The sequence below is a fragment of the Taeniopygia guttata genome, chromosome 27 (genome assembly GCF_048771995.1).
Source record: "Taeniopygia guttata chromosome 27, bTaeGut7.mat, whole genome shotgun sequence".
Classification (NCBI taxonomy): domain Eukaryota; kingdom Metazoa; phylum Chordata; class Aves; order Passeriformes; family Estrildidae; genus Taeniopygia; species Taeniopygia guttata.
The window spans coordinates 207,602-220,859 of record NC_133052.1 but is presented as its reverse complement, the minus strand read 5'-3'; the positions used below and the strand labels follow the sequence as shown (position 1 = coordinate 220,859).

Sequence of the window (13,258 nt, the reverse complement as noted above, 5' to 3'; positions counted from 1 at the left end):
CAAAACGCCACTTTTCCTTTCAGATCACTGAACTATCAACAAGAGAAAAAGATCAAATAGCAGAAAAAAAAAAATTAAGAAATTGCAGATCCCATTGTCAGAGCCCATCCCTGGGCTTGGCAGGAGTCCTGCCCTCCAAAGCTCCATAAGAGGGGAGGCACATGTCTGGGTGTGGGAATGTAGAATTTATGTTTTTTTAATCTTACAATGCAATGATAATTCTCTGTGGATGCAATCATAAGAAGTTTATAATTATTAACAATTATAAACATGACAGCTGGAGCCGTTCTGTTAGAAAAAAAGGCTACAGCAGCACAATTTTAATTGTAATTCATCATGATTGAAAAAGGAGCAGCACTTTTCAAGGCAACTGTGGTCTCAAATTAGGTATTGCCAAGCACAGGAACTGTCTTTTGATTTTTCTGAGACAACTTCTCTTTCAGACAATACATTCAAGAAAGCCCACATTCAAAATCTGGACAACATTCAATTAATTCCTCCAGTTTTGAGTACTCTGTAAGTTCTTCTTCAAGTTCATCAGCCACAGGAATAAGCAACACCCTAATTTCACAGACATTTATTAATATGACCTTGGTGACTGTAGCTACAGATTTCAGAGGCAGATGTCACATATTTGCACATCATTTCAACATATTAAACATTCTTTTTTCCATCCAAAGCCTACTGTGAGTATGGATCCCTTCGGTTCATTATCAAGGAAAGCCAGAGGAAGAATTTGCATAATTAAGCACAGAATCCACTAAAACACTTACTGCTGTTTTCACCCTCCTCCCAGCACCTCCACAGTCTCTAGCCTTCCCCAGCCTGCCACTTCCAAGTGAGGAAGAATCTGGGAAAGGATACTGAGCTGCAGATTCCAGGCACTCACATGTGCTGGGTTTGCCAGGGCTTGGGGGATTTAGGTAAAGCCTGCCTGAGCTGACAGACATGAACAGGGTCGAGCCAGGAAGGGACATGACCCACTTTATTTATTTTTCAACCAGAGGCCTCAAGCAACATGTATGCATTTCAGAGCAACTGCTACAGGATATAGAAATTAGAAGGTATTTCTTAACACAATAAAAGTAAATACCCCAATATTCTTGGATGCAGGTAACAAGGCCCCACAGTTTTGCTTTAAGCTGATTTAATGATGTTTCTGAGACGTGGTTTTATTCCAGCAGACTAGCATTAAAAATTAAATTTAAAGCAAGAATGTTTATTGGCTTATTTTTATCTTCTCAAAAGCAACTCTCTAGGCCTCCAATATTATTCTGAGGAGAGAGCAGCCACATGCAAAATTGCAAGAAGCAAATATAAATGGGCAACTAGCAGAAATTAATGCTTATTCAAATTTCCAAGACAGTGAAACTTGGTTAGGGAAGGTCCAACCAACCATCTAGCCAAAGGAGCCATACTCTACATTTAAAAAGTCTTTCTGCCTGTTGCCCCTGTTTGCACAGAGCCTTCGCATGCAGCTTACCAGGACAGAATGCATCAACATCCAGCTTCTGGGCAGAGAGGGTTGGGGAGCCAAGCTCGGACTCTGGGATTCGAGGGCTCTCAACAAACTTTGCTTTCCTCAGAGGGGCTAAAGGAGAAGGAGGGGGAGAGAAAAAGAGAGGTCATGAGTAAGGGAAATAGCAAGCAACAGATGGAAGCACTTAACTAAACGACACTGTCAGACTCATATCAGGTTACCCTTTTTTTTTTTTTCCCAGGAAAAAAATTTATCTACATTTTTTACAAAGGAGATGGCTCTTGGTTAAACTTTCAAACCGCATAGGCTGACTTCAAAGTGTGTGAACACTGAGGCACATTCCTGATACTCTAAAACATTTTCTTTTCTTCTACTTTATTAAAGTTTTTATAGCAAGCAAATGAGCCTGGATCCAGCAACTGTGGAAACCCAAAGATCATGGAGAGGTACACAGAGCCCATCAGGTTTTAAGATATTTAACTGTAAATATCTGAACTGAACACATAAATGCTATGTTCAGTAATTGTTTCCTTGAACATAAAATTTCAATTTCAAGACAGTCTCATTGTTGGACCAAACAGATTTGGCGTTCAACACAAAAAAGCAGAGCAAAGCTAACACTGTGCAAGCCAAAAAGAAGCACTCCACTTTTATCCCTGAAAATCCATAAAAGATCAAGAGACTTAACAGAGGATAGGGAAAAGGTAAAAGTGTCTGTAACAAAGCATCACTGACCACTAGTGCTAGAAAAATGGGATTTTCTACATGTTTTAAAAGTCTGAACTCAAAAAGACATGAAATTCCGTACAATATTTTTTTTTGCAGTAAAATTAACAAAAGTCGTTTAGTAAAAGTCTTTAAATATATTCCAGACCAGAGAAAGAGAACTAGAGAATAAGTTACATGCAGAGAATGTCATATTGCATTTCCAAGTTAAACTCTCATGCTCGTTACAATGAAAGGCTAATTTGAAAAGCCCCTCAGCACTGATTCCGGGGGTCAGTGGCTTCTGCCCCTCCACTTACATGATTTATCTTTATCGTTCCCTGTCTTGCAAATTAAATTTGGGATCTGCAGTTAAAGATTGGGAGGTTGTTCTTTTCCATCTCCTGTAATAAAAGCTCAACAGGTCAGAGAATTATATCTGAGGCAGCAATAAATCTCTTGGTTTTAGGGAGCTGCTGTGGTGCTAGGAAAGGCTGAGAAGGTCCAAGGATGGGGAGCCTGACAACCAGATCGCTCCAACTGAGCTACACATTAGTGATCCCCAATTTTTTTTTTAATGGAATGTGCAAAACAGAGATGCAGATTGAGGTACGATTTTTTAATAGAAAGTCCCTGTGAAGCAGAAGAAAGGCAAGGAATCAACCCCCCCATCTCTGCACCAGAACAGGTGTGCTTAAAAGCCCTTCTCTCTACCCCCTCATAATCCATCTCAGGAGATGTGCTGAGGGAAAACAGGTACCACACTTCAATTTTACACAGGAAAATCCTGGATGACTATGAGACACATTGCCAGCACATTCCTTGCAAGCCCATCAAGGCTGGTGTAACAGGAGCCCTGCAGGGCAGGAGGAATGTGAGAAACTCAGGAAGATAAGGGCAGCCTGGAGCCCCAACTCCCCGCCATCCCACGTGGTCATGGATGTGCAGCACCACTCAAACACACAACCTGATGTTAAACACTACAAGCCAGCACTCAATTCTATATAATCCCCCCTGGAAAAAATCCCACATGTGCACACACAAACACCCCACAGCCACACACTGGCGAACACTTGAGAAAAATAATTCCCAGTAACAATCTTGTGCCAGATCCTGATGTAATGAAAACATTTTAATATTGAAAAGATTATTGCTATAGCAGAAAAATTGTTTAAAATAATAATTCTGCACAGGTCAATCATTTAATGTTTAGTTTGTCATTGCAGTTTTAATAAATATGTTTTACTACAGTCTCAGTAACAGCCATTTCTATAATATATATTAAAAATTGCTTGTTTTTTTCTTTATCATTTCTGGCTGACACCAGGACCATATATCATCCCACGCACATGTGGCAGTGCTCACTGTGTTCTAAAACACAATACTCACAGAATTTTCACAGTTCAAGAAATGTTAATGACTGATGGGATAGTCACTAGATGGTTCTGCATTAAGAAGTATTTCTAAAAAGAGGAAGGACAAATTTAATAAGCATGGAGAGGACAATGTGATCACTATACCACTTGCTGTGTGGACACACAGGTCTGTGGAAGATGCAGGACCTGCATGTTTTGACAGATCAGCACTGAACAGTTCACCTGTAAGGACGGAACTGATCCCCCATTCCATTGGATTTTATTTCTACATTTACTCTGGATCTCTTTTACTCCTCACTGAGGTGCCCACTGTCCCACTAATTCCTGCCTTCTCCTCAGAACTAACTGATGACAGCAGACATGATCAGCTCATGGATCCAACAAGCTGATCCACCATTTTTTTCTCTTGAGGTCAATAAAGAACATCCTATCACCAATGTGGTGAAATCTCCATATACTTCAAGTTCAACCATATACATAATTTTAATGCATTTCATAGCATCACAAAACCACAGACTGGGCTGTGTTGGACGGGAATTAAAAGGTCATTCAGTCCCACTCCCTGGTACTGGGCAGGGGATACCTTCCACTACACCAGGTAGCTCAGAGCACTGTCCAGCCTGGCCTGGCATCTATTTTATTATGTTTTTGTCCCCTCAAAAGCATGACTTGAGCCTTAAAAACACACCTCCAACAGCCAAGACACACCACGTCACCATGACTCACAGACAACAGTTTACTTTAAAAGGCTCAAGTCAATACAATCCTCTCCATGTAAATACAGGTGGGGAAAAATCACAGAAGGAAGAGTTTCTGTTATTACAAATACCCTAAGTGTGGGAAAGACAAAAACTCTTCCCAACTCACCCATAAGTCGATTAGAGGAAAGGAGGATTTTCATGTACAAGAATTAAGCACCTTTGACTCATGTTCAAATGAAGATTATCCTGACAGATTCAGATTTGGACATTAGTTTTCTACTGGAAAAAGGGAAATATTATAAAATCTAAAATCTGGCTTGACACTCTACAGCCAAATGTTAATGGCTAACACTGATCTCTTTATAAAAGTGGCTTTTCAAGGCACAACAGTTTGCCTTGGTCCTGAAGCCCTTCCTGAGAGCAAAGGCAAATCTTATAATCACAGTCATGGGATGAGCTTCTGGCACAAATTATAAAAACTAACAAAAGCATGAAACAATTATTTGAAGTATTCTGCACCTGCTCAGTCCTTTAGGACTCTTATTCCTATAAGGATTTTCTGTATGAAACTGATCAACTCCAGGCGTTAAACAGCAGGAAAATAGCCCTTCATGTTGCACAACTGGAGTTTTTATGAGCAGAAAAAAATTTTCTCTTCCAAGAACACCAGGAAAAAGGATGTCTGCAATAACCAGTTATAAAAACATAATGGATTGAGTAAAGATGGCAGTCACTGGCAACACTGGCTTTCTAGAACTGCAAAACTAGCATTTAATTCAGAAAAAGCATATTGATTACATGGAGCCTAAAGGCACACCCTTGTTCCTGGGGTCCCACGCCTGCCACCCTATGACAGCCCAGGAGCCGATGCCTGCAGCCCATGATCCATGTCCACCTCACAGGCCAGTCCTCTTTGCATCACATAGGAACTGACTTGCCACTACTGAAGAAGGAACTTATATTTCAGTGGCTGAGACATTATTTCAAACCTGCATATTTCAATACTGCACATTTTTGGGGCCAGTTCTGCAGTTCTTAGTGAGATTAAACCCCAGTAGTGTCCAAGCCAGCAGAGCAAAACTGAAAATCCTTCTGTCGATGCAAATAAAATTCTCATTTGACTCTGACAGCAACTTGTCCTGGGCGAGGAAAATTATGTTTATTCTGGGGTAGGAAGTAACCATGCAATGCAAAACAGCAGTGCCAGCAATCAGAAAATTTAATTAGCTGGCTTGTTTATGATACTTTCTGCATCAGGTTGTCTATCTTCCAGCGGGGACAAAGTATGTCCCTTGTGGGATTTGGGAGGCCGTGGCACAGAGTGCCCAGAGCAGCAGTGACTGCCCCTGGATCCCTGCAAGTGTCCCAGGCCAGGTTGGACGGGGCTTGGAGCAGCCTGGGACAGTGGGAAGTGTCTCTACCTTGGCAGGAGATGGGACCAGATAGGTTTAAGGTCCCTTCCCACCCAAACCAGTCTATCACAGAATCCCAGACCTAACACTAGGGAAAGTATTTCATTAGTAACTGCAATTGTCAGCAGCCTGACTTTTTAGACTCTCTTTAAAACAGGGATTCAGAACACTGGAAAAGTTCTGGTTTTGCCTGGCAAACTGAAACAATCTGCCCCATTCATAGTATCCCTCAAACCTGCATGCCCATACTAGTTGCCACTGAGGCTCCCACTCTAGAGTCTGGATGAGCCTCTTTTGTAACATAAATTTGATATTTGAATCAAATCCTCAAAAGTGCTAAGGTTTACAAAATCCTGCCCAAGCTGCCCTATGTTTGGGAAAAGCCGGAGTTATGATTTGCTCTTCAGAGCAAACTTTGGAAGCTTAGATTTAAAGAGAGGACAAGTGGGTGCTCAGTGCATCCTCCATTCCCATCTTTCACTCATGCCAGAGCCTGACTCATGTTTGGAAGCATCCCAGCAGCTCCGCAGTGCTGTGCAGAGCTGACTTTATTGAAGTCTCCCTCAAACGAAAATGTTTTTAGTGCTGCAGAGTTATTGATCCACGGAGCTCCTGGAACAAATAACTGTCACATTCAGCACAGCTGCACAAAACCCAGCACATGGGTGATGAAGCTTTGCTCCTTCCTCTGGCCCAAAGGACCCTTTATTTGGCTGAGGTAAGAGCCATAAAAAGGAAATTACAGACCACATGATTATTTTTGCTGTGGCACTAATCCTGGAACCCTAGAATGGTTTTGGTTAGAAAAGACCTTAAAAAAATGATCCAGTCCCACTCCCTGTTATGGGCAGGGACATCTTCCACTAGATCAGCTTGCTCCAGGCTCCATCCAACCCAGCCATGAACATTTCCAGGGATGGGGCAGCCACAGCTTCTCTGGGAGACCAGACGAAATAATTTAACGGCCATATTAATAAGGATTTTTAGGTATATATTAAAAAAAATAATATTAAACCAGTGACAATACATACAATGAAGGTTAACATCCTTTTTACATAATCCAGCATTATTTTATAGAATCCATTGTGTAACAGTTTTTTCCTCTTCTATTATTTGAGACTATAAAAGCTTTTTAAATTACATTCCCCAGCCTCTTTCCTCTCATCCTACATTATCACAGCAGTGAGGGCAGGGCAGCACAGAAAAGTGACGAGAACAATGTGCTGTCTGGAAACATACTTGTTCCAAAACTTCTCCAAAGTTCCATACTTCTCCAAAGCCATGGATTCTGCAATCCTGTGGGACCACAGAAACCTCTTGGAATATTCTTTCCTCCTCTCTGTCTCTCTCCAGATGAACAAGGCACATAAAATACCAGCAAGAATATGTTCAGTGACCTCAGAAAGGAATGAGTCTTCTGAAAACATACAATTAAATCAAATTATTACCTATCTTACCAAAATTATTACAAATCCTCACAAATAACTGATCAAAATGGTCTTCTGTCTGAATAGACATCCCTAATCAATGTCCAAGGGAGAAAATCATCTGGTTTTGAGAAGGCTTATATGAATTTTAAATATATGCAGAATAAAGTAATACAGATTTCTGCCTGAAGTGTTCAATAATGGCAATACAATGATGCTTACAATACATTTTATTTTCAGAGAGAAAAGAATTCCTCCTAAAATATTAACCTGGCTGTAGTCTGTGCTTCCAAAGACTCAATTTCCATTTTGCTGATTATTATAAACAATTTTCTGTCACTCAGAGCAATGGAACAGTGATTTTGACATCAAACTTTCCACTGCTGGAGACACCAGCCAGGAAAGTCCCCTCCCCCATCTCAGCCCAAAGGGTTTAGTTTTGGAGCATCCCAGTGTCAATCTCCTGAACAGAGGCTCCCTGGAATACTCTGACAAGCCTCAGGATGAAAGTTGCTCCTATTGTTGATCCCAGAAAGAAAAATGCACCCTCACTTTCCCCCTAGATAAGGTTTTTTTGCAATGTGGGCTGCCAACAAGTCTTAGTGCATGAAGGGGATAGCTTTGAGGAGAAAGAAGTTATTTAACTAATATATAGACATGGCAGGAGGAGGAGATGGGACATTCCTCTTCCCATCCAAACTTATCAAGTCATTTTGACTCCTTGGAGCTGTGGCACACTGTACACGTCTCCATGTCATTTCCCATCAAAAAAAAATCTTCTTTTCAGCATCTTCTGAAGCCTCTTAGCAGGCTTTCTGCTAAAAAATTGCCTTTTTTTAACAGAAATTCCTCATCTGTGACTCAAGGTTGAACCCTGTGCATGAGACGAGGCAGATGAAAGCAAGAAAGGAAGGCAGCATAACTTACTCCAGCTTTCTAAGTCATCTTGTTATGAAAACAAGCGATAAATTTCTGTTGCAGTCAGTTTTCAAGTTTCAGACTTTGCTTACACTAAAAAAAAAATAAATAGAGTGACTGGAGAGCTGGGACTATGGGATGAAACCACATCACCAATATTTTAAGCTTACATAAGATCTGCTCTAATACCCCAAAGATCTTCCCAAATGACAGAAACACGGTAGAGCTGGAGGGGAAATAATTCCTCAACCCCTCATATTCCTTTCCTCAACAGTTTTATTTCATTAAATGTTAAATTTAAAACAGATGAGAGGAGAATACTACAAAACACAAGTGCTGAATTGCATTATTCCCATTCAATCTCCTACTATCCTGGAGTTCTTTCTGTAATTCAGTGACTCAGATATTGAACTGGCACTAAAAATGAGGGAAAATGTCCAAAAACGACCTGGACATACTGTAAAGGACATTTAGTCTATAGAGAGCAGCAAACAGCTCTGTCACTTTAATCAAATTATAGGCAACCCTGGTAATTCACTGGTTAAAAAAAACCCTGTTACACCAATTTCTAACAATGCTCAGATTTCAAGCTAAACTTTCAAGCTGACAGAAATCAGAAACTAATTAAACATCTACTGAAGCAAACACACACATTTCCCTCTCTTTTGCATGAAGCTGACAAAGCTCAGGGAAAGCTGCCCAGAGCCACTGTGTCCCCACCAAGGGGCTTGTGTCTCATGGGGCTTTTTTAAATGGTCTATGCTGAACATACAAGTCAAATCCTTTCTGGACATTAACAAAGCTTAATTTAGCTCAAGGCACTAGACAAAGAGAAAATATATTTAAGTGGTGATTCTTCCCACAGAAGAAAAGAGCAAGTGAAATACAAACAGTTCTGAAATGCAGTCTATCTCCCTAGTGTTATACTCTCTTACACAGGTCTTCTAGAACAGCTTTAAGGTCCCTACTCACCCAAACCCTTCTATGATTCTCTCCATTTTTCTTTACACTGAGAAGTGTATGCAGGAAGGTATCCCTGCCCATGGCTGGGGGTGGAACTGGATTGTTGTTAAGGTCCTTTCTAATCCAAACCATTCTGTGACTGTGTGATTAACTCTGCCCTTCAGACCTCCTTCTATTAACATCTTCCACATACACACCAGGCCAATGGGTCTGCAGCTACCCAGAACTCCCTCCAAGCCCTTTTTAGCACTTGATGCCACAACCACCGCCTGTCAGCTGCCTGATGCTAAGAGAGTTATAAATGAGCAGTTATCCAGCAGAGAAGTAATTCAGCACCCTTGACCACCTCCTGCTCCTCATGCTTAGCCTAGTTTGCTTTTGTGACCTGCTCCACCTTTGCTGCCATCCCAGACAAAGCCCTGCCATCCTGTCTTTGCAGTACCTGTACCCACACACTGGGTACCCACTGCTCTGAGACTCTGTAATTAGAGCAACAAAAAATTAAAACCTGCACGAGGGGTTTGGAAAGGAACTGAAAAAGATTAACAAATGCACTCTAGACAGCACTGCAAGAGTGCTGCTGAAGTATTTTACAAGGAGCCAAGAATGATCAAATTATACCAGCAAATTAAATTGGAACAGGAGTGGCAGGGCAAAGGCCAGCAGCAAGCCTAAGCTGCACGTAAACAAAATCTCATTCATTCTCCTACCATATCCTTAAGATCAAACCAAGATATTGTAACCATAAAAGAGAGAAGAGTAAACTGTAAAATATCTGACCATTCACAGCCCAAGTAATCTCAAGTTAGAGCATGTGAGAGACTGGGTCGAGTTCACTATATAAAGCACTGTCTATGACCAGGACTACACAGCTACAAGCCAATATAAATTCACTCCTTGATAACAGCATTTTAAAATAAAGGCAAGAGATTAAGAACAGCTAAGGTTATTTTATTTCTGCGCAAGACATTCAAATTTTGTGGTGCTAAAACTAATACTGTTGGGTTAGTTGACACCACCAGAGCTGTAATTACATTGACACATACACAAAACTGTTCCATTCATATGAAACTGGATATAGGATCCCTATTGCTCCGATGGTAGTAGCTTCACAGAATATTCTATCCTTAAAATGAAGCTGCTTATCTGGCAAGGCACAAGCCTGAATTAGCTGAACTTGTTTGTTAACACATGAAAAACTGCATTATGCTGCACTTACAAGGTGGGTTTTACCTAAGAAAATTGCTAATTCAGCCATCTGTAGTTTTCAGTAATTTATTTGCTTTTCCAAGTCTTCATTTTCTTGCAAAATAAAAGGAGCTGTTAGAACTTTCTGTTTTGAGGAGTGATGACTGCTCATCATCCCTTCCTTCCACAGAGGAGCAGGACAATGCTCCAAGGACACATGGCATGCCTCAGGGATTTAACTGAAATATCTAATAACTATGTGATTATTTGTGTGAACACAGATGGTTGAAACAGACTGTCACTGACACACGAGTGCCATGCTCCTCATCATGAGTGGATTTAAGGCCCAAAACTTCTCTGAGGCTTGATGCACACGAATCCTGTGACATCACCAATGTCCCAGGACCAGGGGACGTTAAAGTGTAAATAATGGGAAGGCAGCACTCGCAGGATTGAAGGGCTCCTTTCCAAGCTGAAAGGGCGACAGCCATGACATGCAACAGGGCCAGGACCATTTACTGACAGAAACGCACCCATCTGGTGACTTCCTTTCTAAAAACCACTTTCTCACTTACACCTACTCACTTCCATGGCTGAGAAGATAAAAAGAAACACATAACAGGGATAAAACCTGTATTGTGCTAATCCTGCCTTCATCTCTGCAGAGGAAACACTTACAGGAATTTCAAGTTTAAGCCTTCCACTGCAACCAAAGGGGTGGGGACATCTTCCACTGTCCCAGGTTGCTCCAAGCCCTGTCCAACCTGGCCTTGGACATTGTCAGGGATGAGGGAGCCACAACTGCTCTGGGCAACCTGTGCCAGGGCCTGATCACCACTACAGGGAAGGATTTCTTCCTAATATCCAATCTAAACCTACCTTCTGCCAGTTTAAAGCCATTCCCCCTTATTCTGCCACCACAAGCCCTGGTAAAAACTCCTTTTCCATCTTTCTTGCAGCTCCTCTATCTAGGAATCTAGGAAATTTATCTAGCTCCACGCTATCTAGGAATTACTCAGCATCAACAGCTACTCCAGGAAACTCACCACAGAGCACAAAAGAGACGTGCCAAAGCAATGGTCCAGAGCCAAACATCCAGGTCAATCCTCAACCTCCTGTATGGTTTGAGCATCAGTCAGGGGATCTGTGATGAAAACTTGGCATGTGACACTGCAATGACCCCAGCAGGACCCTGTTCATGTTGTGCTGGAACATTTCATGCGTGGCATCATCCCAAACTTGGTGATAAGACCGTGAGTTTAATTGAACCTGATCAAGGTTTCCTGCATGGTTAGAGCCAGCCAGGTACAAATCAAATCAGAAATTAACTTCTGCAGAAGTAATGCTCAATCTCTGGGCAAGTCACTCAACCCAACACCTCTGTGTTGTCACTCCTTCTTCACACAGGAAAAAGTTTCCAGAACATGTTGTCCTGTTGTGACAGAAGTAGGAGAGGACCAAAGAACATGCCCAGCTGGAGATGAGGCCTTTTCCTTAGAAAACAAGTAGCCTAGAAGAATGCAAGGGCTTATTCCACATGAGTGTATGCTGTGAATGTCTTTCTGCTCTCAAGTGCACAGGATACCTCTGAAGGCACGTTCCAGGAGTAGGAGGAAAGACACAGCCAAGGGAAGAGTGATGGCCTGATTTAACTCCACAGGAGGCTTTCTACACCACCTCCTCTTGCTATAGAAACCTCTTAGCTATGTCTAAAAATTAAAAATTCTCACACACCAGAAGTGTAATCATGACAGATGCTCCATTTTGTGCAGCTCCAGTGTGAAATAAGGATAATTTCTTCTCCATCTGAAAACCCGTGGAGTTTCAAGGCAATTTTTTTGCCTTTTAAACACTATCAACACTAGAGAAACTTTTGGGGCTCTCCCTCTGTTTAAGCATCTACACAAGTATCTGAAAGGCAGAGCTATTATCACCTTTTCCCACCTCTGTGATGACATGTTTACCACATCCTCTGCAAGGCTGAGCAGTCCAAGAGCCTTGATGCAAATAAAAATACCCTTGGGAAGAGCAAATTCTAAAGGTTCTGCAACAACCTCACAGCAGCACCAAGGGAAAAACATAGGATTTTCTGCATCTCTCTATTGCAATTTCTGCTCTGTCAATATGAAAGACAGTTGGGTGTCAAAATAAGACAGATAGGGTTTGTCTTGAAAACAGCACTGAGGAAAATCAATGCTAGAACTGGTGTCTTTTGAAAGCCAATAAATATGATATGCCAATTTTTTCCTTCCCTTTATTTAAGAAAATAAAAGTTACATCCAAACTATCCTGAAATTGATGCAGAAATATCGTGAGTTTGACAGGTCTCCAACAAACAAAAACCCTTCAACACAGGATTTGGTTTACTTCCAAAAATAACAAACAGACACAATACTTATCTGCATAAATTTCAGGAACAGGTTTGGAGCTCCAAAAAAATCAAATCAGAATTTTTCCCATTTCACACAAAGAATTACATTGGTTTAATAGAGACAAAAGTCCATCTGTGAGTAAGCAGTGACACATTCACCCACCTGTTTCATCTCTGCAAGCCCAAATGGTTTTCATTTGAGTATGTGCCTGTTCAAAACAAATTACAAGTCCCAAAATAATGGATGAAGAATCCCAAAAATGGATAGTAAGAACTGACACACCAGGAAAAATATACTCAGTATATGTTATTGTAACTGAACAAGGATCCTCCTTCTCCAGCAGGTTTCATTGCTGGAGACAGAATCCCAGAATCACTGAAGTTGGAAAAGACTTCCAAGATCATCGAGTCCAACCTGTGCCTGATCCTCATCTTGTCACCAGTCCCGAGCACTGAGTGCCACATCCAGTTATTCCTTGGACACCTCCAGGGACAGGGACTCCGTAACCACCCTGAGCAGCCCCTTCCAGTGCCTGACCAACCTCTCCATGAAGAAATTCTTCCTGAGACATCAAGATTTGCCACATGAAGAGCATAAAACAGGACCAAAAATCCAGATGGCCAAACCACAATGAAAAATTGTGTGTATTTTAGGTCATTTTTTAAACAAGGGACAATTCAGTTATTCTGACAAAACACAAGTTTTCTACTCATGAA

General features: G+C 41.3%; 1 protein-coding gene across 15 annotated transcripts in view; it reads right to left on the bottom strand.

The window, feature by feature from the left end:
* TANC2 (tetratricopeptide repeat, ankyrin repeat and coiled-coil containing 2) overlaps nt 1–13,258 on the bottom strand; it is a 151,637-nt gene that overhangs the window by 86,850 nt on the left and 51,529 nt on the right. For all 15 annotated transcript variants that reach the window (XM_072919093.1, XM_072919095.1, XM_072919097.1 and 12 more), the window contains one exon: nt 1,484–1,591. In XM_072919093.1, coding sequence (XP_072775194.1) covers nt 1,484–1,591 — 108 coding nt within the window. The remainder of the gene's footprint in view (nt 1–1,483; nt 1,592–13,258) is intronic.